Genomic DNA, 27,039 nt, shown 5'->3' with positions numbered 1-27,039 from the left:
AATTTATAAGATCTCTCCATCACGGTCGAATTATCAGTTAACACCCTCGAGAACTCACAAATGAAGAAACTGATTGCTTGAACGTCGTTATTCTCTAAATCTCATTAGTATAATGCAAAAATGAGCGTTTAAAAAAGAAAGCGAGAAAAAGTCAATTATATTACTCGTCGGATTTTTTTAATTTTTTTTTTTTTCCTCAACTAGACATTACAAAGCGCTTGCGTTGTTCACTCTTGGTTCTTTTCTCGGCCTAGAAGCGTACCTCGCGCTACTTGATATTCTAATCAGTCTATTTGTCGTTATCGTTATCAGTCAATGATCATTTCGGGCGTGAACGTTGGAAAAAGTCAAGACGCAAACGTAACGTTAAAAAAATGTCAAGCTAACAGTGGAACAATCGTAACTATGCGAAGTATTGTATTCTTGTTTTATAATTTATTTCCCGCGAATCATACCCTTTATTCATTCCAACGAAGATGAGTTATGAAAGTTGCGATTCGCAATTCTTCCGCGCGATGAAAATCCAAGGAACGTCTAGGTAAGATAATGCAACGTAAAGTGCTGCCCAAATGCAATAAACGTTCGCTTTGTGCCACCGCCATGCTAGACATTACCCTATTTCCTATTATATTTCCTATTAAGAACCGGGACGATCATTTCGAAAGGATAAATCAACTTTCTTGCTACTACAGTTCCGTTTTCCGATAATACGACTTTAAGCGAGAAAATATGCTTTTCAAAACGTGATCGCGAGGAAGGGATTTATTGTAATCGAAAGATTTTTTTTTTTTTTTAATTTTGCGTAATAAAATACAAAAATTACCTAAAGCGCACATCTAATAAAGCAAATTCTGTTTAAATATCGGTTTTTAATATTAAAAAAAATAATTAGTCCGGAGTATTGTATTGTATTGTATTGTATTGTTTGTCCAGACCAGTGTATTTTATTTTTAATGCTACCATTAAAAATAAAATCGGAATACTCGCCGGTGCTTGTTTCTCGCTCGCACGGCTCGCAGTTTCCTTGTCCCTCTTACCTATTAATATTTTATTAATTTTTTTGGAAACGAATGAGAATTTTACAAAGTGCTATTAAACTTTTCGATTTTTCTCAACGCGTTCTACCTACCATTAAAAATAAAATACACTGGTCTGGGACACCCTGTATAATATTTGTATTTAACGCCGATTCCGCGCGGCGTGCGCGACCCGGTTGTCACGCAAACAAACCGTACCCGCGCCCGTGTCAACGTGAAATTTCATAATCGCCCGAAATGCCATCGACGATCGCCTTCGAAATTCACATTGAGCACACGTGACGGGTTTAATTTATTCATCGACATCCCAAATATTTCAGGCGATGAAACTACAGCGGGTCGTTTTTTTATTTTTTTTATTTTTTTAATTCTCGAATATCGGGATCGGATCGCGCGGCCCACGGCAGAAGCGACAGTTGACGTGGCGGTGCGCGGTATCGGTGGGATGAGATAGTTTCATTTGACCAGCATCATCCTTCCCCCAACGGACCCGCCGCCCGTTTCGTTGTACCGAGGAAAAACGCGCGTCCATACGCGCGACTCCAACTATTGAACTATTTTCATCCCCGATTAACTTTAACGCCAGCCGCCGTTCCCCGCCGTCGACAAACCGCGCCTCTCTCTCTCTCTCTCTTTCTCTCTCTTCTCGAATACGAAAAAATTTCATCAAATGGCATCGGGCGTGCGGTATGAAAGCGCTAGTGAAAATAACGGGTTTCCGATTGGCGAGCGCGCACAGTTAAGAACGCAAATGCTCATAAATTCGCAAAACTTGTCGAGCCCCCGTTGAATTACGTGATCGGGCGCATTAATTGCGGAAAAAAAAGCGGGATAATGCGTTTCTCTCGGGATCATTAAGACCGATAAACTCGATGAAACTGTTAGCAGCCGCTGTAAGACGAAATAATCGATAATTTCAATGGGATTTACCTAAATCTATTGTTCGAAGTGTGAATAATGTATAAGACCACTTTTTTTTAGGCGTTTCACTGATTTTCAGAGTCTGGAATAATTTTAGATATTGAAATTAAGTTTGTGAAATTTTTATTACTTTAATTTTGGTAAATAATATTAAAGCGCAGATTAACGTTTATGATTAATTACGATTCATTGCGAAACCAATTACAGCGGCTTTCATACGTTTATTTAGAACGATATTTGACGATCTCGATAAATAGCACATCGATATAGAACATTTTAATGACTCAAATGCATTCTAATGTGCAGTCGTTAATAGATTGTTGAAAATAACAAGCTTGATTTCAAGGGAATTGATTTATAATAATAACGTATAGTTGATGCAATATGAACAATAATAAATTTATTACAATTAATTTACGTTAAAAACAATGCGCGCCCTTTGTGCGAAAAGAGATTTAAGTGATATGTATGCATTGTAATTACCTAATTAATCGATGTATTAATAATTATTGAAACGGTAAAAGCTTTTCGTCGAAAGCTCGAAAGTCGGCGGTCGCATAAGCTAGCATTTCAGTCTCGTACAAAATTAACTGAACGATAATCCGAGCGCCCCGTTATACGCGCTTTACGAGTCCGCGCGGCGCGTCCGATGACTATTAATTTGCATGTTACAATATTAATTAAGGAGGAACACAACCGTCCTTACCGTTTGCTAAAGCCGTTGACCTACCGCGTGCTCCGAGCTCGGAAATCGCACCCGAAATTTCGACAATAAAACACACTCCCAGCGCGGTCCCTCCTTCCCTTTCGAAGCCGAGATTAGTCTACTTACGGTAGTAGGCTTATTGAAGTTGATTAAGGGAGTGACGGGGCGAAGAAGGGCGCACCCACCGGGGTGCAATCGAGGGACGAAAGAAAGGACGCAAATTCACTTCATAATCTTCGTATAACAAGTACCTACCCTCTCCTCCCACCACCACCCCGCTGTCGTATTCGTGAAGAGCCCACTCCAATAAATCACGCGCTTGGAGCCTCCGTGTAAATAGGGCCGAGTTAATAAATCTAATTATCCGCAGCCAGAGGGCTCCCTCGAAAAATAAATTTATCGGCTGAAAATTTCGACACCGATAATACCGTTTGTACATTGTGTCTCTTGGGGTGAAAGAAATAAAAATCGTATCTCCTCGATCAAAAAACCGTGATAACAAATGCTTATTTCAACGCGGCAATAATCGATTCGTGGACTAAAAAAAAAGAAAAAAACAAACAAAAAAACCGTTTTTATTAAGGTGTGTGTGCGTATACACTTAGCGAATGGACATCGAACGAACAGCGAACGCGAACATTCACAAACAAATCAATCACTATAAAATAACACACCAACAACACACAACACCCGATAAATGTACGGGATCGCTACGTTCGTTCGGCGTTCGTTCGCAAAGTGTATACACACCTTTATATTTATCAGAGCACAGTTATAAAGCACATAGTCATTTGTTTTATTTAATGTAACAGTTTTTATCAGCAGAAACTACGCCCCGGATTAAAACACGAATGATTAAAATATGCAATATTTCTATGCATTAGTTTTTTAAAATATCAACGATCAGCAGAATGTCATAAAAATATAAATATAAAATTTTTTTAATATTATAGGATTGCTGACATTATTCGCAAAAAAATGTGTTTTCTTTTTTCTGCTAAAAAGAATATAGCCGGGGTGTATCATTTTTAAATCAATAATGCAATTTTGGAGTCGTTAATACATTTTTAGATTGAATTTTAAATTCAATCTAATCAAAAGAAAATCAAAGTCTAAACCATTTTTATTTAATTCAAGAAAAAAAAAATTTCTAACCCGAAACTAAATTTTATTTCATTTAAAAATTATATCGGACCATTGAATTAAAAAAAAAAAACCTGATATATTATTACAAATAATTGAAAAAACAAATCACAGATGGATCGAAGGATCGAAGAACGAACAGTAACAAGATTAATTATAAGGCATGTACGCCTTTCAATAATTAAAATTTACATAAATAAATTTTTATTATTGAAAGGCGAACATGCCTTATAATTAATCTTGTTACTGTTCGTTCTTCGATCCTTCGATCCATCTGTGATTTGTTTTTTCAATTGTTTTTATAAACGTCGACGTGTTTATAAAATTCAGTATGTCCAACCCTTTATTTATTATAAAGTACGCAAGCAGACGCCACGGTTTATCATCTTTGTCCGAGGATGGGACATTTCTGCGAGAAACATTTTTCCGCAGCTTACGTCTTTCTTGGTGTTGTCAAAAGCGCGTGCTTCTGAAGCATCCGTCCGACCGAGGGCGGCAACCTTTCACATCGCTTGGCCACGGCGGAAGAGTTACCCAGAGCACAACGTGCTATGCACGGCATATTCGATGTAAAAGTACTTTTCCCAAGGCTCGTTTGCTCGGTGTCGAAGTTCCAAACGAGTTGCCTTTGAAATTTAACTCGCGCTTACGGCTCACGCGAGTTATCCGCGCCTCCGCGGCAAGCGAATCTACGAATGCGTCTATCGGTAAATTTAATGAACGGAAAAAAAGTTTGTCGGAGGTATTCGATATTTATTCGTAGTTAAAGAACAACGATCGGAACGCAGACTCATTTAACTCTCGCCTACAGACGAACGGACGAATTTTATTGCGTGGAAAATTATTTATCAAGTTAACGTTTTAATAAAATTAAATAATAAATTAATAAACGTTTTTATAAAATTATTATAAAATCACGTTTATGTACGTGTTTATTTATTCTGTCAATTTTTTTGAATGTCTTTGAAAATTGTTAAAAATGCGCAGAGAGATAGCGGGAAATTGTAAAGAAATCTGAAAGAGTGCGGAAGAAAAAGGGACGACCCTGCACGAAGAAACACAGAAGAAAGGTTTCGCTAGAGAAATTCATTTCACTTTTCCCCCGATCCTTTTTTTTATTCACCCCCGAGACATCTAGGATCATTTGAAATCAACCCACGGTCCTTTCCTCTTACGTTCTTTATAGTATATCGCGAGGACAGAAATCACGGTAGTGGACAGCCGCGTCCCTCTTCTCTCTCTTTCTCTCTTGCCCTGCTATCTTCGTTCTATCTCGACGTGCAACAACCCCGACGTCGTTGATCGAGTTTTCAACCACGGTTTCCTGCTTCCTCCGCCGCGACGGCAAGAGGACCGGCGAGGAGTCGCCACCCCTGGAAGTTTCACCAGCCCCTACTGATTTTTATTCGAGCCACACCGGGTTCGTTTATAACTTCGTTCTTTTCGTGCGGCCGTCGCGATACGCTATCGATCCACCGATATACCTGAGGCATTTTACTTTAGTCCTCCCGTGGAAGCTCATAGCGCGAGTTCGACCACCCCCTTTTTTTTTTCTCTTCCGCTAGACGTAGTCTGGCAGCTTCAAAGATAGTTTGACCGTAGGGGGATTGGCAGAAGACTTTATTCTCGGGTCTTATACGCCCTTACTGCGACAAACATGGGATCGTCGTCCTACAATTCGACGCGCATGCGGACGTCGTCGAGAATCGGAATTACCATAACGACATACATATATGTAAGATTCCTTGCACTTTTCCGAGCGACTGAGTCGTCGGTGACGACGAAACAATAAGAAATAGGAGAAATTAAATCAGCAATGGTTACTTATTTGTGCGGACGGTTCACGTCAAAAGAAGTTAGCCGGAAGACAGTATGCGGTTAGGAGGAATACCCGCCAATTTCTCTTTTTGACCTGCAATTTTTCACTTCACTCCCATCATCCACGTTGATAAGTTTTCCCAGGAAGACCGTAAAATAAAATGGATGGAACCGAGAGCTCTGGCGTTACTGTTCGGTTTTTTTCCCTCGGCTGGTAGCGCGGAAGCCGAAGAAGCAAGAAAGGGGATGAAAAAATGAGCGAGAAATTCGGTGGTTTGTCAAGAACGATCAAGAATTTCGAATCAACATAATTGAAACATTCTTAGCGAAGCGTATGGTTGAAAAAGCAATTTCTTTCCTTATTATCTGTCTTATCTCCAGACAGCATGCGAAAGGAGGAAGAAAGTTTTATGGAGGCAATTAAATGCGCGATAAGTACCAATTTAAATACTGGCAGAAGATATTCGAAATAAAGATCTGCGCGGAAAGAATGAATGGAACGGGGAAAACCGAGAGAAAACCTGCGCGATTTATGCGACTGATTTTTACGCTGTACTACGCACAGTTGGACCTTCGAAGACCGCAAGAAATTCTCAATTCCGAGCAGGATTCTCCCAAGGATTGTAACGATGCTTCGTACATATATGCATGCGCTACCAACATTTTTGGCCTTTGAACGTGCGCGCGATACTGTCACATTTAGCTTTCAAAAGTCGAAAATTAATATAACGCTCAGAACGAGAAAATGTTTTAAATAACAGACTACATTTAGCATAGAAGTATTATCTAAAAGAATTAATATTTCAAAAAATTTTTTTAAAAACATCGACATTGTTGTACGTACATTAAAAAAAAAAAAATGATATTTCTCTTTTATAGTATCGACATAGTGATGATAGTTTATGATTTGATTTCAACAGTCAATATTCCAGATGGGAAGAAAAAGAGAAAACTGAAATTCTTTTATATACGCACACCAGAATAGATATTTCTGGTAAAACTGATACACAATTTTCAAGTGAGTATAGAAGTTTTCGTCGATATTGACATATCATTCATATTTCTCTCAACTTAGAAAAAAATGTAACTAAACTTGCCAAATGCAGTTGTTGTAAAAATGTAACATTTGAACTGACGTTTAATTCAAATATATTAATACTTTAGCAATAGAAACGTTTTTCGGGACAAACAATTATATGTATAAATATGAAAATGTAAAATTGTTTATAAAATATCTAAAACGTCAGATTGCGTTTAGCGCGATTGCCTTTCTTCTGTTGGCGATACCTTCGTCTGAGGTACCTTAATTCAATCCGTTGTCGGTGAAGAGCTTCGCTAATAAAGCACGGTTATTTAGCCCGAGAGCGAGATACCAGATCACTTCCCTATGTTCAATAATTTCTCGACATTGAAGATTGTACTGCCGGCATTCATGTCCGATTGTGCAAGTATCTACGTCCCGTTTCGCTGTTTACGAGTTGGCTGAATGTCTCGAAGTTAGACTAATAAGACAAAGCAAATTCCACGGGCAATAAATTCATTTGCGCATATACTGTGAAAAGGGAGAGATTCTTCAAATATCTATACATCTAAGTTTCAGGAAGTATCTAAAACTTTGAAGTGTCGCGAACATCTCTTTTTGCAACTTTCTTTTTAAATACATTAATAAAACACAGTTTTTTTTTCCTCTATTTTAATTTTTTAATAATTTAATATAATACGAATAATCAGTTAAACATTAAACGTATATGGAACATTCAGGTATCTTTTAGATCGCTATTATATGCTCGCGAATTCGATCAAATTAAGCGTAATTTCGGCGTCCACAGAAACGCGAATATCGGCAAAGTTTAGCGCGGTTGCGTTTGCGTTTATTAGCCAGAAATTCAAGACAAGCAGCTCATTCTCGCGTCCTTCCTGCGAATATTCGGATATACGACGTAACACGAAATGCTCGAGGCACATTAGACGAATACTAAACCATATTCAGAGAAACCTCTACACCACCCTTCTAGAGATTAGAAGTGCAACTAGTCGTACAGTTGATTTTCGAGATACTATAACGACGCAATTCCCAAGACATTACACGCCAATGACGCTTGAATTCGCACAAAGTAAATTAAAATCTCGCACGGAATATCGACGCGTCAAGGCGAGACCGCCGCTGCATTATATTTATTAATCCTAACCGATAATCAGATCGTTGTGAGTTAATAAAATAAAAGAATCAAAAAATATGTATATGAGAAACATTCTCATAAAAGAAAAAAAATAGAAATAGGTTGCAGAGAAGTAAGATCGAATATTATGTCCCCAACGACGTTAACGATAATAAATCAGGTACGAAATAAATTAAAATAACGCTAAAATTATTTAACGCATTCTCGAAGATCGGTTGAAACACGCGCCCGATAGAAAGTAAGCGGTTCAATTTTTAGAGCAACGTGCTACGCAGGAAAATCGATGTTAAAAAATTTTATTTATTAAAATATTTTCTATAATGATCCGAATTTTAATTAATTGTACAGCTTGTACAATTTCCCACAACGTTGTCCTGCAACGTCGAAATCGGAACGCATCCTGAAGAGACCCGGGTGTCTCGCGCCATGTATTAAAAAAAATATCTCTGACTTACCAGTTCGATGCGCGGCGGCAGAGATACATCAACGAAGCTGCGATGATTCTGTAACAAACAAATAAAAAAACAATTGTAGAAACGCTCAGAAAATTGTCACCAAATATAAAATAAATTTTTCAAACTTCTAGTAAATTAAATTTTCTATTTAAAATGTGAAACTTCTTACTTTCTCAATTATTAAATTCTGTTATATTTAATCGTTATTAAAACAAAGCATTATCAACGAATAAGGAGAAGCTTGATTTATTTTAAGGAAATAAAAAAATTATTCTTACCGAAACGTTGCTCTGCCGAAGCAGGATGCCCTTCCTGGGCCTCCTCCTCCTCTCAGTTAGGGCTGATCTTCCATCCGCGCACTAGAAACTCACGGAAATCGCGACCGTGATTTTACAATCGCGATAATCACTGAGAACTGGTTTTCGTCCGATTTCATAGGTACGTCACATATTTACAAAATTCGAATCAAGATATTCTCGCGCGATTACTTTTGGAGAAACTCCCGGAACGGCCGACGAACCGGCTGCGGTTCGTTAATTATTTATTACGGCGATACGTAAATTTCACCGTCGGATAGTTATCAAAGCAAAGCTCACCTCGTCCTGCTCTGATAAATATCCTCGGGGTGACGAGCTGTAAGAATATCAAGTTAAATTATATACGTCGTATATAATTTACATTGATATTAAAATAATAATTAGTTGTTACATTTTATACAATGTGCATATTGATTTCTTTTTATTTTTACAAGTTTTGATATTTTAATTTTATTTTATATTTTATTTTTCGTTCTACACGCGTTTTTTATTATTTTATTTTATTAAATTATTATACATTATATTTTTGATCCTACTTCTCTGCCTAAAATATAAGTTTTCCCACCCGAATGATTCTTTCCCTCCAAAATTCTTACAAAGTATAAAGTAAAACAAAGATCTGGACTCACGGATTGGTTTGAAGCAGCGGAGATTTAGATACCTGATGATTCTGTAACAAATAAATAAAACATTTAATTGTAAAGATGACTGATGATAGTTTGCAGCTTCAAAGAAAAAGAAAGAAAAAGAATTATACGCGCCTATGATTATATTTTCAATTAAATAAAAATATAAAAAAATTATCTATTAATCAAACGATAAATGTAATTCAGTGTAATAAAAAAAAGGGTGATACTCACCCTGGGGTTGCTCCGCTGGTGCAGGATGCCTCCTAGGCCTGCTCATCCTCTCAGGTTGCTTAGAACGTAGGCTCGAGTTCATCTTTTCACACCAAGAACTACACATGTACCTGAACAGAAAAAGAAACGCAAAAGTTATTTAGCGGTCGTGTAATCGGTTTCTTTAATATTATTGTACGCGTGTACTCGGCCAGCTAAAGAAATGCGTTATACGAAGGAAACATCGCTAGAGAAAAAAGCCGCCCGAGCGACCGAAAGCCAAGGTCAATGTACATTCTTTCGCGATCGTAGTATCAACTCCACTGAAGCGTAAAATAATCTACACGGCGAATAATATTTTAAGCAGCACGTGAAATATTATACCGAATATTCATATCGACGAAATGCATAATTGGGAAACACGTGGCGGTACTCTGTTTGACGAAATCGTGCTAACTCTCACGAGCGTGGCCAACGAGTAATTAATTCTTTAATATTATTGTACGCGTGTACTCTGCCAGCTAAAGAAATGCGTCATACGAAGGGAACATCGCTAGAGGAGAAAGCCGCCCGAGCGACCGAAGGCCAAGGTCAATATACATTCTTTCGCGATCGTAGTATCAACTCCACTGAAGCGTAAAATAATCTACACGGCGAATAATATTTTAAGCAGCACGTGAAATATTATACCGAATATTCATATCGACGAAATGCATAATTGGGGAACACGTGGCGGCCCTCTGTTTGACGAAATCATGCTAACTCTCACGAGCGTGGCCGACGAGTAATTAATTTAATAAATATAAAGACACTGTGCTCACTCTGCGTTTATTCCTGGGGTCACTCTGCCGACTAAAATGCTTCTCTCTCGATCCTCCTCCATCTCGGAGCACCGTAGAGAGCACTTCCAGTTTCTCCTCCGGGTCTCAATCTGAAAATGAGCAGAGATTTTTTTCTTGATCAGTAATAAATCAAGCCTGAATTAGTTACTCGCGTGTTACGTAATCGCCCGAAGACGCGAACATAACGGAGCAAGCATTGATAAAGATCAAACTCACTTAAAAAAGCGAGACGCCACGTGCTGCGGTGCTGTGCGGTAGGCGGTCAGAGGGGGAATGGTAGGTAGGTGAGCACATGTAAGGATCTGAGGCAGGCGAGCCGCCGCACATGCGCCGCTCGTGCCTACGATACTCCGACTCCCACCTGCCGTTGTTCGTATCACCTGTAACAAAATTTAAAGCGTTATAAAAGAAATTATACTCTGAGTATGATACGGAACAGATATTCAAAATTAAATTTAATGTATAACTACTATAACTGATATGAAAACGTCGCGGCATTCGATTTACAATAATGCAAAAGATAGATTATTAAAATTTATTTAAATAAAAACTTCGTCATTATCGTCTTTGTTAATCGCGAAAGAAAATATGATTCTCGGTACCAGCTCTCAATGCGTTCTCACCGACATACGCCACGACTTTATTCTCATGAGATCGTCGAAGATAAACTCCAATATTAACGTACCCTCCGTTAACACCTAAAATAAGTTTTAGATGACAATATCTGCCTCGGCTATTTCGAGAGCGCTTGATTTCACACGTGGCTATAATGCGACGCATTCGCAGAATTTAAATTTCCTGCTAGGAAACATATTTTTTTTTTTTTTTTACTGAAATTATAGAGAGCTAATTAAACTTTTAATCCTTCACATCTTTGCGATCTTTTATCCTCGAGAAAAAAATCGAATTTTTCAATTAACTCGTAAGACACACGTACGCATATTTCTATTTCAATTATTATTTCATTTCTTTTTTCTTTAACTTCGTATAATCAAGTGAAACTCTGCTACAAGTGCAATAAACTCCGCAAAGTTGTTCGTATCTTAGTGTACATCGGCTTTCTGTATGTAATAAAAGTGACGGGGAGAAGCAGGAAGACACTCGAGATCGACAATTCTATTTGAAGTCGATCGATATTTGTCATGATATGTAACGTAGATAATTATTAAAAAAAAAAAAAAAAAAAAACGTCACATTTAATTATTTTATTCTTAATCCAACACATTTCTGTGGCAAAAAATAAAACGAATAGGACTTATTAAGTGGCATAAATATAAATTGAAATGTAAGGATGAAGTAACACACGAGTGAGAAATATTGAGTCCCTTTAATTGCAAAATGTATTTGATAGCATCAAGCTCTTTTCGAGCGCGTCTTACTCCTCGGATGGCGGATGCCCTGTCGTTTATACCCGAATGACGACGACATGCATCCACGCGACATGTAATCACGTTGTCGTCGTGTATTTTCGAGACAACGTGTGGAACAGACATTAAAATCTACCGACTGCAAGATTGCCGCGCGGTGGCACGTCATTATTTAAAACAGAGGCGGTATCGCATAAGCTTGCCGGCGATTAAGTATCGATAACAATGTGCGAATCGCATGTGATGTCGTAAGGATGTAAGAAATTATCTAACGCTAGAGCGAAAATCGATTGCGTTAATGCAGATAATTATGACAGATGCGTAACGTCAGGGAAACCGTTTAAGAGTTTCCACTCGAATCAACCGTGCGCAATGTACAAATACTAATCTAATGAAATAATTAATTATACTCTCAATAACTCTTCGGTCCGTCTTCCAAGCAGACGTGAAGGATGAGGATGACGTCTTCTTCAAAGAACTCGTTCGCGAAAGCCTCCCACTAGAGGTTGTCACTCTCTCAATATTATAAAAATCAAATGTGAAATTATAAACGCAGAAATTATTATTTTAATTTTTTTTAGAAACGACAGCTCTTTCAATTTTATGGTCTTTTTCTTCGTCTTCTTCTTTCAACTAATCGTTACCGGTATCCAGGCTATAGAAATTCCTGGTGTAAAATTTGTATTACCGTATTCATACAGCATTTTAATTTTGAATTATTTTGAATCGAGTATGTATTTTATTTCTAAGTATAATACGTCTTGTGTTAAAAGACAGTTGATGCAGATTTTACATACACATTGCTTCTATTTACTAGCTTTCATATTTTAATGACACAGTCTCATGACAATATGATCATATTATAAGTTATGAGAATAATAAAGTTTATTTCAAATCAAAATAATTAAAAATATCAGATTATACATAATTTTATTAATATTTGTTGATTGTTAACACAAATGCTAAATTACTTATAAATATGCGCAACTAGCTTTCTTATAAACCCTGTGAAATTCTATACATTCCTATTTGTATGCAATGTGTTAAATCATTCTATTATAATTCTTATTTCATATTAAACAGCTTTTATCAAAACAAAAAAACATATTGATAGGGAAGAAAGATAGGTTTTACTGAAAATTTTATAAATTTGTAAAATAATTTTCTCAATTGAAGCATTAATAAATATGTTATTTGTTGCTGCGATATGCGACGGTTTATTTGTATCTTCACAAAGTATAATAAATATATATAAATACAACTACATTTTTTTTAAATAATCTTTAACAGTACAATTATAAGTATCGAATATAACTTTTTCAGCAAAATGTTTTATTTAAAATTTATAAAAATTAAAAACTTTTTAATCTCTTAGATCTATAGTCAGATTAATATTTATATACATGATTCTAGTTCCAGTAAATTCAATTTTTTGAGTAAATCTTTTGCTGCAAAATGTATTAAAGTAGTATTAATGTTAAAAATTTTTAATTATTTTATATATTAATATTAATTCGTAAGTTTATGTATACCTTTTAATTGATATGTTACTATTGGATCAATTGGAAATGAACAATCGGCATCTGAATTATTTAATAATGTGGTTCCAACCAATTCTGCTGCAGTTACAGCATCAATGACTTCTACTTTATTTCGATACATAAGTTTTGCATGGCCTTCAGCTAATCTAAAAATATCAAGTCCAACAATGTCATAAATTGTTGATAATTGAAATTAAGTCAGAACAAATATAGAAATAACTTTCGTTTTATGGGTAATTAATTTAAACGATTATTTTTTTAACCTGATAAGGCTATCTAACAGTCGGACTGTTGTTCTCTCAGGCTTTCTACGTGGATCAGACCTATGATAAAGATAAGTTGCGCTGAGAATTTTTTTTGCTTCTTCAGTTAATACTGGCTTTAAAGCACGTACATGTGCAAAATATTCACGGAGAGTCTCTTCTGACCACAAACCCATTAAATTCCAAGGATCCTTGTACATTTCGGAATATCTGTAATAATATTTTATAAATTTCTTTATTAAGTAATCAATTAATTGTTAATTATGTAAAAAGAAATATATAGATATTACGAATTGTTTTCCTCATCTTCACAGGCAATTTTCAAAATGTGACTCGACGTCAATTTGTCCCATTCGAGATTTCGAGTGTCTCTTAGAAGAAGAATCAGATCGAATCGCGATAAAAGAGGATTTCCTAAGCAAGTATTCCATTCTTCGCCCGTAAAACATCCGCCGTTTGGATTAATGGCTGCAACAACGGAACAGCGGCTGTTTAATGTGCTTACCATACCAGCTTTAGCGATAGAGATCGTTTGCTGTTCCATTGCTTCGTGAACAGAAGTTCTGTCATGAGAACTCATTGTCGTGAATTCATCTACGCAACACACACCTCCATCTGCGAGTACTAAAGCCCCGGCTTCTAAATGCCAACCATCAGAATCCTGTAATACGTTCCTCACAATATATTTTTATCTCCTTTTCGCTTACTAAATAATCGTTCAATTAAAAACAATGAATAGAAACTAAGTATTTAACATGGAACTAACTTTGACAGCAGCTGCTGTAAGTCCAGCGGCAGTACTTCCAACACCGGTTGTAAAGACAGACCGTGTAGCAAGTCGAGATGCGACACGAAGCAATTGCGACTTGCCAGTACCAGGATCTCCGACTAGAAGAAGATGAGGTTCACCTCTTATACGCGTTCCTGATTCATTAGTTTTCGATACACCGCCGCACATAACAACAGCTAATGCTAATTTCGAAATGTACATCCCATATAGCTGTCGAAAATCAAAAGAGAAGTGATGTGTCCAACATAATATTTTTGATATTAATATAAAAATAATAAATATTATACTGTGTGTAATATTAAAGAATATTAAATATACTTGTGGACAAATAGAAGCGAGAATATTGTTTCTGCCGGATAACATATTATTTTGATAATGTTCCCAATAAGCTGTAAAAGTATCTTTTATCTCTGCTGTTGAGAATGCATCTGTAATTTTCTTGCATACAGAAATGCTATTTGCCATTAAAAACGTTGTAGCTTCCGCGCGATGACCAGCTTTTAATTTACCCCATTTCCGTATAATTATTCCACTAAAAAAAAAAAATTTTTTTTACAAATAAAACTTTATAGTTTTAATAATTACATTATTCTTGCAATATTGATATTTTTTCCTAAATTATATGTTAATTATAAATATATATTAGTAAAGTATAAAAGTATATTTGTGAACCTGACATCTATTTTATCTCCAGGTTTACACTTGTCTACAAGATCATCCAACAAAACCACTTGCAAACCGACTGAATAGTAGCTTCTAGTATCTGTTTTATATTTATCCTGCAGATAAAATCTTGGTTGAATAGAGGGCTCAAAGAATAAGACAAAAGTTCTTCTATTGTACCTGAATCCTTATTTCTTGATAATCAGAACAGTCGTCTTGTTCTAAAGATGTTGAAACCGTCAAACTTTCCGAACGACATGCCTCACAATGTTTAATACTCCTAAACGTCTGTTTTTCCCATTCTAACTACAAAGAAGAATTACGATTACTAGCTAACTATAATTCGTTTTGTACTATGTTTGCTAAACATGATGTTTTCTTACTTTCACTGCATTAATATGTTTGCATTTTTTGCAGATAAAACGCTTTTTCAACTTCATAACTGTGGGCTGCGACACGCGGACTACAATTCCAGATGTCAAAACTAACTCGCCAATTTTTCCAATGTCAATTTTCAATGGCACTGCGCTAATTCTAATGTGAACCTGTTTATCAATAACAATACAATAATAAAGTGCATATGTAATTTAAATATTTACGATGTAATAAATATTTGATAAATGTATATAAAATTCATACTCTGGTTTTAACTACTTGCTCTGATTTACATAGTTGCTTCTGAGCCTTAACTGCTGCCTCATTGAACAGTGGTAAATAGTGCTTGGGATTGTGCAAAACTTTTTGTGCAGTTTCCGAATCAGCTTGGAACAAAGAGACAAAGCTAAAACAATTATTAACATGTAATAAGAGCATAACAAGATTATGCTTATTAATTATCGACGGTATGAAAGATTTGCAAAGAACGTTCTTAATGAAATAGATAACCTAGAAAATGACTTACTTTACATGTATCGAATAGAATAAATGATTTTCTCCGGCATTCAATATATCTTCCAAGTCTTTCGCGTGGTGCTTCAAAAGATAATTTTCAAACATGTTCGCAGTTTACTATAAATTGTCACTGATTTTTTATCTGATTTGTCTCGAACGCACAATGCAAAAAAGCGTTGTCTTCCCGCTAACAATCTTAGCTGAAGCTGACCACGCCACTGCGTGATCAGCTGTTACCATCTTCTTACTTCTTTTCTCTCTTTCTATGAACAGGCTCCTACCACACGACTACAAACGCTATTGAATCTATTAGACTGAAGTAAACGCCAAACAAAGTTAAGTGAAATATTAACAAATTAAATGCAAATGATGTTAAAAACACGTCAGAACTACAATTTAAATATATAGAATAAATGAAAAAATTGACATTAAGTAATAGTTGTTATTTCGCACATTGTAAGGATGGATAAATAAAGTAAAGAGAATGCAATCAATTCTAAGTAATTAATTGAATTTCTTATAAACATTCGAGCCTAGTTTCCTATTGCAGATTTGTATTCCGCATACAATGCGCGAATATATTTCGCTAAAAATGTTACGTATGCGGCAGCGATTGTCTACTAAAACGGTATCAATGCCGCAGATTCGTCAGCTGTCAGTTAAACGCTTGAAATTCTATTTGAGCCGAAAACCGTTCTCGCGCCACGCTCCGAGGCTTCGGTCACAGTTTCGGTTACTTTTCCCCAAACCGCATCGGCAACCGGCCTCCATTAATCGATCCTTGTGTGTCCCCGGCCGTCTATCCCTGTCCCATAATTCCGCGTCGCGGTTTCGCGCGGGACTCTGCGGCGAAACTTCTTCCGCAACATCGGAAACCTTTTCTGCTGGATATTTAAATATATATCCCATACAAAATGCAATTGCGTTTGTAATTAAAATTCGAAATAAATTTGTATATTTATATGAAAAATCCTTCAAGTAATCCTCCAATTAAACCGAAATAAAATCAAATCGTCGAACTCTCAGAGGGTATTTCTCATGCCTGTCCGTTCCCTATTATTATCGATCAATTGTCATAAATCACATTGCAAAATCGTAAAATATCTTCATCATACGTGTATCATTCGAAACGCGATTAGAAGAGATACCTATCTCGAGACCACTCCTTTCCCCCGTGTGAATTACATTCTATCGAAACTGCTTACGTAACCACAAAAGAATCGTCGGCCATTCAGTTTGATAGTATACCGATAACAAATTTAACAGGAGGCCCGACGTATCGAAAATTCTCGAGCCGCTCTCGTCGCGCTATTATTGCGAAGGGTTCAAGATTTTTTTTTTTTTTTTTAATACGGCCGTATCGCGGGATATTTTCAAAGACGGAACACGACAACATTTTTCCCTCGCTTCGAATATGCGAGCCAGGCATTCTGTCATCCTCACTATTCTATCGAGAGGCAGAAAGCTGTACGAGCCGAGCGAAAGGAAAATATCTCGAGCGCGTATCGGCGAAGGAGCGGGACCAGTCTTGTCCGGCAAGGGATTCCACGTCCTTGCGCGGACCGAGTCCTGTCCTTTAATAATACATTTCGTAGCCGTTAATCACACCGATGAAATATAATTTAATACCTCGACGGCCGAGGGGACGAGCACTAAAAATGACGAACGGCCGGGAAACATGCGGCAAACGTGCCACCTACAAGCGATCTCCGCGCGCCACCGCGGACGTGCAATAACGATAAAGGGTTGGGTATTCCTGAACGACCCTTCTGGTATGGGCACTCGTGAAAGGCGTGTGTGGGCTGTACATTACATTCGTCCACTCGGGCGCACTCAATAGCCTCCCAATTCGCTGGAATCCTTCGTATATGGAGCGCCCGGAGTGGTCCTCTACTTCTACAAATAGTAGTGGGACCAATCTGGGTACTTACGTATAATATTCAATCAATAGGATATTCATCGTTCCAACGATTTATACCGTTCGATACGGCTATAAATGTATATTAGTCGCGGGACGATAATACACGCGATTCTAAGGAGAGAGACGAAATACGTCGTATCGTCGATATTATTTTCCTAACACTTGGATAAATTATTAATAATCGAAATTATTTTAGTTTGAAATTGAAATTGTACGCTTTCGTAATAATGTGGCTTTAACGCCATCGAGTCTTCAAGATATTCGCAAAGAGTTTCGTCTTATACCTAGCGACAGGGACTCTCGGGAGTGACCATGGTCACGTAGATATCGATTATATTGATCCGAAGGGAACGATCTAGTTACTCGACGAAGTCTTCGTTATTGCCCGGCATTCGTACTGATGAAGTTCGCCCAAGCATGTTCTTTTCGACCTTTATGTGACACTCGTGGGAACGGGGACTGTCGCCGAGGACCGAATTGAGATGATGTTTGCAACAATGACGGTAATTTCGGTGGACAAAGGCGTTTCCGACGGTCTGATCTGCGTGATTTGGCAGTGACCCGAAAGCTCGCTGGATTTTGAGTTCGAACAAGTCCGCGTAAATTAACGGTGCTTAAATAGCAAACGTCAGTTACCTTATTATTATTATTTTTTTTTTTTTCATAAAGAAAGAGAAATCTATACGGCATTATTATTTTAAACTGTAAATATTTTAGTTATTAAGAGAAGTTTCTTTTTATCTTACGATCTAACTTTATGACAGATTTAGAACCTACGCCATATATTCTTGAACATTTCATGACTTGTTCTCACGGCTCTCCGAATAGCTCTCGGAAACTATCTTTAACGGTTTTCGAAGAAAGACATTAAGTCAATCCATAAATCATATTTCGATTTCGTAGATTCGAGTGGAACACGTTGACCCAGCTAATTCCTTTCAATGCATGGACATTCGTTTTCGCTCTTATATCTTTTTATCTACACATTACATGATTGATTTCGCTCGGGATCACCGTTCGTAATAATATTTTGATACGTATTTCCCCATACGTTACGTAATGTATTGAAGATTTTACTGAATAATATTCATTAATTATTTTGAGATATTTACGCGCATTACAATTTGAATACCGACATTATTAATGGAAAATTCAATTAAGTTAAATATTTATGTTAAAATATTTTGCATTCATTGAACTTTGCGTGCATGGTATTAAAAAAAAAAAAAAATTATAAGTCGGTCCAATACTTAATTAATATTGAAGTAAAATAGATAGTATTGTTTAATGGCAAAATAATGAACAAAAAGAAATCTAAGACTTATTTAGCTTTGCACAACGTCAGCTTAAGAACCTGTGGATGTGCATAATAAAGAAGCATTGTCTCATAGCGTGTATCACGCTGCGTCGTGTAACGATACTTTAAAGCCACTTCTTGTGGCTGTAACTTCGGAGAAGGGAACTTCATTTTCATCCATCTTACCTGGTCCCTTCACGCTGCGCTTAGATGCTTTCGGGTTAAAAAAAATTGCAGTACGACTTAAGAATGCATTGCAAGTAGATAACGTCGCGGAAACGAATTTTGATAATAGTTAGCTATTTTTAAGGAACTCTCGAATGTTTTAGCGTTTCAGCGTAAATTCAAGCGGCTTTCCTCGTTTTTAGTGACGCTGCTTGCGGTATCATTTTATATAGCTTTCATCATAAAATTGTAAAAGAAAAAAGGCCGGATAATATTTAAATATAAGAATTACGCTTTAACGTGTAGAAGAAATCCTTCGATGTAATGTTTTATCTATCTCTGGCCCACGGTACGGCAGGAAAAATATGGTTGGATATAATAAAAACGCATTGCCTTCGGCTACGCTACGCTATATAGTATAACCGTTGTTTTAGAAAGGTTCCTCGGAGATGTAGGAGTAAAAATAAAACGTCATTTTCGTACACATTGTTCCATTCATATTATGCACGCCTGCTTTAAGGCGTTCCGAAGCAAGGCATTCGTTACAATCGAATCTACGTGTACTCGTTACTCGCGAGCATTGCAATTGCGCGAGGAAAACTGTACCGTGCGACGCACATAAATTCTCCGCTGAATTTACAAGAGCAAAGGAGAGCTTCTCCTCCTCAAATCCAACGCGTCCAAATGTAAGATGTATTGCTTAAGGGATCGATATTTTCGTAGTCGGTAACTTTCTCGCGGACGGATTCGATGTAATCTCCCCGATATTACACGTGACCACACGCCCGTTCAAAAATTGAACGGCCAGCTTCGACGAGGGTTGCACCTCATAAATTATCAGCGGGGGTCTGGCGCAAGATCCCCGACTTGGGCACATGACTTCGGGCGACTGGAGTCGTCTCGAATTTTGAATTATGAGAGCGCAGTGACTCTGCAACTTGGCTAGTGATCGACCCCTCGCCGCCTTCGAGTCTTGACATTTATATTTAATGCCTGAGAAACCGTTATAATCCGGGGTTTTTTTTTTCATCTTTTTTTAACAACATTATTACGTTAATTATGGGCAAAGAAAGTTATTTCATATTACACATGATTTGTCGGGTCCTTTACATTAATATCCTGAGTAATTAATTTCTAGAATTAATGAAGTTACGCAGGGATTTAGAGAGAAGATTTAATAGCCCTTCGGTATAAATTTACGATTTCGATATGTAATAAAGTGACTGCATATGCTAGCATAGTTGACGTTTCATAAGCTTGCTGATATTTCTCTTTCAAAAATTGTTAAACAGATATCTATATGTTGTATCATCAGTTATTCTTTCGAGCTTAAACCTGTGGGAATCATTTATAACGCAGATTTAATCGATATCTGATCGATCAGAACGGGATTCCTACTTTCGATTCTAGCCCGTGTTTTATAAAGATACACGTATCGCGTGTACAGGTGTATACGAAGGTATAAAGTGGCATTGAGGCTGGGAAAGGTGGCGTTAAGCCGGCAGGACCATCGCGATATTCTATGTGATCCATTTCTTTCCCGGGTTGCCTGCCGGCCCATCATCATCCGACGACTAATTGTTTCTTTCGTCGAGCATACGGACGGCCCACTCGATCACGCGGGATGATCTATAGCGGAGTAAATCTTGTTTAGAGAGATACAGGTGGTCATCCTGTACAGGGGGGAATAGAGCTTGATGGATGGCCGGTACCGATCTTGCGGTGCCTCGTGGTTTAGACGCCAAACATACTGATACGTTAACACGCCGGGGCGTTCGGTGTAGTTTAACAAAGCTTTGACGGACTCGCTAGTCTCGTACCCGTTTTATGGAGATGCATCGGCGCGTAGTTGCGAGATCCCGCGCGTTTGACGTTTGATCTTGCCGGCCGTGTGCATAGCGCAAAAGGATTAAACCGATTCCCCGATTTACGACATATCTAAGTCATCAAGCGAGCCTTACGTGAAAACAAACTTCAAATCAAATCGATTATTAATTATTGATTCAGCATCTACTAAAAATTAAAATCTCCCCGTAGACGCCGTTGTATATTTAATTAAGGAAAATTATTTGAGATGTATTCGATAGAATTTCCCTTTATATATTAATTGATTTTGTTGACGATGTAGATCCATTAGACATCGGGTCAACAGATTTTTCTCACTGTCGCGCGGTGATTTGTGATGCACAAAGCAAGCTGCGTCTTTTTTCCTCAGCTTTGGGTGCATGTGGGTTTTTTCTTTTTTTTTTTTTCTTTCTTTTTAGATTCCTATAACTGTTCTCTCCTCGTTTGTCTTTGTCAACCACATTTTTCTTCCGCGTGCTTTTATTTTTAACTCGATTTAACGCTCAACAAATTTGAAAATATCGAAACTAAATTTTTTTTACTTACTTTTTTTTTACTTAAATTATTAATACACTCGATAGTTTCGTTACAATCATCGTGCTGTCTTTTTATAATACTAGAAGAAACCTATTCGCGCGCTATACGCGTGCTATTTTTTAAAAGACTTGTCCTATACATATATCTATGTATTATTTTTCATGCGTATTCGCTGAGGTGTGTTTTGTGTAGTCAGTAAAGAGACGTACATAGATCATTGGATAATGATGGGATGTTCCGTCCCGTTCTATTTGCTTGTAATCCCATCCTCCCCTGGCACAACAGTCATCATGTCGTCATGGTACGGATCACTTAGGGATCATTACAGCTTTATGACGCTTCCGTATGACTAGCCGTTCGTGTGCAAGCAGCGAGTATTGCTCAAACGCTCTATGAATTTGACGACAGTTTTCTCTTTTTTTTTTTTGTATTATTACAACAAACTTGTAACAATAATAAAAAGAAATAAAAGAGAAATGTGCGAGCTCCGCGATTAGCCTCCGAGAGAATAACGTGCGATATATTTGCAGGAAAATCATCTAGAAACGAAGGAGCGACGTGGAGAAATATACGGCGGAGAAGTCGGCGAGGGCCGAGAAGAGAAAAGCCACGATAAAGTTAATGAATCGCGAGAAAGCGGGCTACTTATTAAAACATACGACGGTAGCGGCGTAAAGAGAGCGGGGCCAGAAAGAGAGGGGGGTCGATTTGCCCGAATGAAAAAGCTACCCGAGCCGCTACCGGGGCAATTTCCGTCGCGCGGTAGGAACGATGATTAATTCTCTCCCGGCGCGAATCCGTGAAGGAACCCGCAACAGCGTCGCGCAGTCCGCAGGCTTCCGCGAAGTCGAATTAATCCAGATGCGAGGCGATACTCTTGGCCGCGCGATGCATCCGCAGTCGCCGGGTACTCATCGCATGTAACGGCACACCGCGGATGTATATCGCGGATATTGTGTTACTGTATTTCATTACACGGACCGGACGCGGTGCGCCGGTTACGGCTTATCCTGGCCGAGCCGGTAACGTGCCTGTTACCCCTCTTCCTCCCTCTCACCTTTCCCATCGCGACACGCCGAAGCGTTCTCTCCTTCACGAGGGATACGCGACTTCCGGTCGTTCCATTCAGGAATATCATCTTACGCGCTTCCTTCTGATTCAAACTCGCACCGGGCATACTGTAATCAAAGGCTTGCACCCCGCGCACTTCCATACTCCGTAAGCCAAAGCTTCCGAAGAGTTCTAACGTTAAGTATTAGGACGTTTCGTGCTAAAGTAAAAACTGACGGAGTTTCTTTTTTAAAAAAAAAGCGTGGCTCTTTCAAAGGCTAGAGAGGTTCAAAGACCATAGAAACTCTAGTAGGAACTTTCGAAATTCACATGTTAATAAATTTTTGTATTTTTATCTTTCACTTTAATTAATGTTTTAAAAATTAATTTTTCTTTTATGAAGTTGTGTATGAAGTTTGAGTGAAACTCGTAAAGTTTTCATGTAAAGGATTACACTACGTGTAATTCTTTTTTCTTTTATGAAAAAGCTATGTTTAATGGAAGAGGAACAGCACTCTGTGATGCTCGGCGTTTGTGTCGATGATAAAAAATACACGACGCGACACTTATACCGGTAATTATATTTATACGACATTCTTTACTTAAAAACATTATAAGTTCAGAAATACAATTTTAGTACGTGCAGGTTAATCCAATTTTATGTACGACGTAATTAAGCGTGAGATATTAAATATCTATATATCGCTGTGGTGCAGAACACAGTCATTAGTTCGTTGCAACAAACTATATCCTTGGATATCTCCATTATTCTGATTCTCAATTCATAGCCAAATACTATTTGCGATCTCTTTGTTAGATATTAACTATTCAGTAGGATATTTGCAATGGTGTTTAAATTGGCCGAATATTAGTAGCCGAATATATATAATATCCCGCAATTTCGTAATAATTGTTGCAAAACATACGTTGCTAACGAGTATATAAAATGTATCAGCGTGTGTGTGTAGCTGTTAACGTATCAATACGAGCTACCAATCACAAATGTCTTAATTCCAACAATATTTTATTTTTAAAATTCAAACTAATGTGCTAATTAAAATTTTAGGAAATTCTCGTGGACATTTAATACCCCGAAAAGTGTAAAATAAGCGTTTTGACGATGATTCCAATCGTTAAAATGTTATGCCGGTGTCTGGCCAAGTTTCTGGCAGTGGTGCAAAGAGAAACTAATTATATAACGTGATAACGAGATAATGTGGAACCAACCGTGAGCCTCGTACTTGTGCGCTTAAAGAGAATAGGATTATATATAGAAACGGAGAGAAGGTATGGTGAAAGACACAGCCCGTGTTTCACTCGGTTTCCATTATCATACCGGCGATTTGCACCAGGTTACCAGACTTTTTTTTACAAAGCCCAACTGCTATTCGCCATTATGCAATTAACTTCGAAACGTCCGTGCGATATCGCTTGAGACGCCACCACGTTGAAGCGACGTATAAGACAGCGATTATTCGCTGTTATTTATCTATTTTTTTGTTTTGTTTTTTAATTTCTTTTTATTTCGTTTTCGCGTGAAATGCGTAAATTAATGTTAAAGAAAGGCTATTCCCGTCTCATTATGTACGGCGATTGCGGAGGATCCCATAAACAGTATCACACAGTGAACGTAATAAACCTTTTTTTAAACTTAGCTACGTTAAAAGTGAGCAGGAAACTATAAATTCTAATTTATGCCGCAATAACGCTTCGTATTTATAATTTTTGCGCGCAAATGATTAAAGGCGATTAATTAACAAGTATGAAAATTATGCGGCTTTCTATCGATCACGCAATAACCGCGTGTACATGTGTCCAGACTACTGGTCAATTATACACCCAATTATTTCGGGGGAGTATTCGGGTTAATTACGGAGCGTTGATTTTAGGCCGAGCGTGCGGTAAACTTATACGAGATTAATTGAATTTAATTTAGCGCCTGAGGGGCGATCGATCGCATGAAAAGTTAGAATTTATTGTATGGCTGCTTTATTAACATTCGGATGATTGAGTTTTAATCTGTGGAATATTTTTGGTTTTCGCAATAACAAGAGTGAGAAGGGGGTGATAAAGAGAGAAAGAGAGAGATAGAGAGAGAAGGGGGAAGGCTGATTTATAAAAGTAAAAATAAAAATAAAAAAATGTGTGCGTGGAATCCCTGCCACTATTATTCCTCTACGGTATCTTTGTCCAATTATATTTCCAATTATTTTGAAAGCGCATTCAGCTTACATCGTGCTCTGCGCGTAATGTAAGCGCAATTTAATCATATTTTATTTTCGAAAACGGAGACGTTCCGAGAAATCCGTTTGATTTTTACAATCGTTATACTTTTAAAGTATCCATTTACGTATGCGATTTTTATAAACGTCGAGTAGCACGTTAGCAGAGTTAGCTTTACAAATAATTCCTAAATCTGAGCATTTTGTTCCATTTAATACGTTACAATATATTTAATGCAAGTTATTCGAGATCGCGAGGGTCACTCCCTTTTCTTTTTCCACACTGAAAATTATACGTATTCCTTTTATTTGCGTTTCGTATTTAACTTGCGGAAATATCATTTAATTTCAAATACTGAAGGGATTATTTTGCCATAAAATATAGAAGTTGTACTCTAATGAAAATTTCAATAGTTCCTTAATGAGTTCCGAGCCCTTGATAATTAATTCCTCAAACTTATATTTCTGCAACCGAGTTAATTTCACCCACGCAAATTAGGAATTTAATCAAATCTCGGCAGTCATTTCGGCCGTGGACTTGGCCACGCACAAAAATGGCAATTAAATCCAGCATGCCGTTATTAAGCTCCACAAATCATCTCCGGGAGCTTTGGATTTTGCGTGAGAAAAGATTTTAAATTAATTATAGGTTAAAATTACAAATTAAATTGATTATAATTTAATTACAATGCGATATTGCATTGTTTATCCAATTGTCTTCCTTATCGCAGCCGATTGCGTTAATTAACTTTTGAAAATTGTACAATTAATTTTTCCTACTTGAAATTATTAGAAAGTTTCTTATTGCAAGATTAATCGCATGATTAAGATAAATGTTTTTCAATTAAAAACGCAAATAGAAAAATTAATTTGCACAAATATTCTCGCGTCTTCAACGATTTCTCAAAAACAAATGTGAAAGTTTCACTGATAAATAATCGAATATCTATCGTTTCTTCGTGTCGGATAGCAAGCTGCAACTGCTTTTACAGGTGTAACTTAGTTTAGGAGTTGGTAACATCGAATTTGTACTACTCGCCCCGAATAATAACGTTGTATTTCGATAGACTACGGTAAGAAACAAGAATTACAAATTGCTTTTTATCAGAGTCACTGTATACGAATCGAAAGTGTAGACAAGAGTTACTGCTAAGTTTTACAACCTTCTATTTCTAAACGGTACTGTCAATTGATCTAATATAAAAAATAACCGGAGCTTATCTTTTTTTTTTTACTGCGATCTGAAAACATAATTAAAACTCAAACATCTTGGATAATAAATATATTTAAAGAAATAAGAAAACGCGGTTATCAAACTACGTAGCTCTGAATAATTGGCATAGATCGATTGCCGACAATCCCGTAAGAAAAAGTGAAATATTATATATTTTTATAATTATAACTGCACGTAGCTGAGAACGGCACACAAAATCCCGACACCTCCCTTTTTTTTTTTTTACCGTTCACCGAGAGAGAAAGGAGAAAATTTGTGTTTCACGGGTCGGCGAGGGCGGCGCTATTTCTATTCATCGCGGAAAATAAAGCCGGTCTCGATCGCGAATCCCGATAACCATGAATATTTTATCTGCATAATATTTCTAGCACCCATCGGCGCGCTTTTTCCGTTCCTGCACGTATATCGGGGTCCTTCCTCCGCCGTCTGACGAGACGACGAGGATAATAACGTGCGTCGAATTCAGGATACGTATCGTCTCCCGTGTCGGCGTCCATGTATAAACGCGTCTCGCTGTGCAAATCGCAGATTTTCTCGCGTTTGCATTCGCGGCATTCGCGCGAGGGGGTGGAAAAGGGCGGCACGATCTCGCGGATAGGGCTTTTGTATGGATCGCCGCTCGGATTAACAGGCTTCACGGATCACCGCGGAATGGACCGAGCGTGGAGTCAGGATACTGTTATGACGCGTGTAACGGGTAATGTTGCGTGCCGAAAGTAATGTTGTTTGTCGCGAAACACTGTTAATAGATGCGCCGTGCTGTCCCCGTATGTCGTACGCTACGATTTTATTGCGCAACCGCGACGTCACGCTCTGTGCCCGACAGTTGACGTGGGGAATTATTCCACATTGTAATCTACCGGACGCTATAATCGTCACCGCGGTAAGCGATTTTTATCAAATAATCACGCTCGAGTAATAATCAGTCTTTCTAAAAAGCAAACGCCATTCGAGGTAAAAAGTCAATCGATTCACTTATCGCCGCGCGGGGATCC

The 27,039-nt window shown here is 37.6% G+C and overlaps 1 protein-coding gene and 1 long non-coding RNA gene across 5 annotated transcripts; both read right to left on the bottom strand.

Annotated features, from left to right (window-relative positions):
• Positions 1 to 7,037: 7,037 nt before the first annotated feature.
• Positions 7,038 to 11,169, bottom strand: LOC139111827 (uncharacterized). Its single transcript, XR_011547282.1, has 4 exons — positions 10,475 to 11,169; positions 10,238 to 10,347; positions 9,438 to 9,547; positions 7,038 to 9,247 (listed from the first exon to the last, which is right to left on the bottom strand). It is a non-coding gene; the product is annotated as an uncharacterized lncRNA (long non-coding RNA).
• Positions 11,170 to 12,815: 1,646 nt separating this feature from the next.
• On the bottom strand, positions 12,816 to 16,081 carry LOC139111746 (DNA helicase MCM9). 4 transcript variants are annotated; one of them, XM_070672217.1, is made up of 12 exons: positions 15,784 to 16,081; positions 15,522 to 15,663; positions 15,266 to 15,427; positions 15,063 to 15,188; positions 14,892 to 14,998; positions 14,538 to 14,751; positions 14,196 to 14,429; positions 14,039 to 14,090; positions 13,720 to 13,897; positions 13,430 to 13,639; positions 13,158 to 13,312; positions 12,816 to 13,073 (listed from the first exon to the last, which is right to left on the bottom strand). In XM_070672217.1, exons 1-12 carry the CDS (start codon positions 15,876 to 15,878, stop codon positions 13,021 to 13,023), a joined length of 1,728 nt encoding a protein of 575 aa, XP_070528318.1. In that variant the 5' UTR covers positions 15,879 to 16,081; the 3' UTR covers positions 12,816 to 13,020. The 4 variants fall into 4 exon arrangements, with proteins under 4 accessions (XP_070528318.1, XP_070528317.1, XP_070528319.1 ...); XM_070672216.1 differs by having other exon boundaries at positions 13,720 to 14,090; positions 15,784 to 16,078; XM_070672218.1 differs by having other exon boundaries at positions 13,720 to 14,090; positions 15,551 to 15,663; positions 15,784 to 16,078.
• Between the last annotated feature and the right edge of the window lie 10,958 nt (positions 16,082 to 27,039).

This window comes from Cardiocondyla obscurior, linkage group LG25 (genome assembly GCF_019399895.1).
Source record: "Cardiocondyla obscurior isolate alpha-2009 linkage group LG25, Cobs3.1, whole genome shotgun sequence".
Classification (NCBI taxonomy): domain Eukaryota; kingdom Metazoa; phylum Arthropoda; class Insecta; order Hymenoptera; family Formicidae; genus Cardiocondyla; species Cardiocondyla obscurior.
The sequence above is the reverse complement of the archived record's forward strand: the minus strand, read 5'-3'. Positions and strand labels throughout refer to the sequence as shown.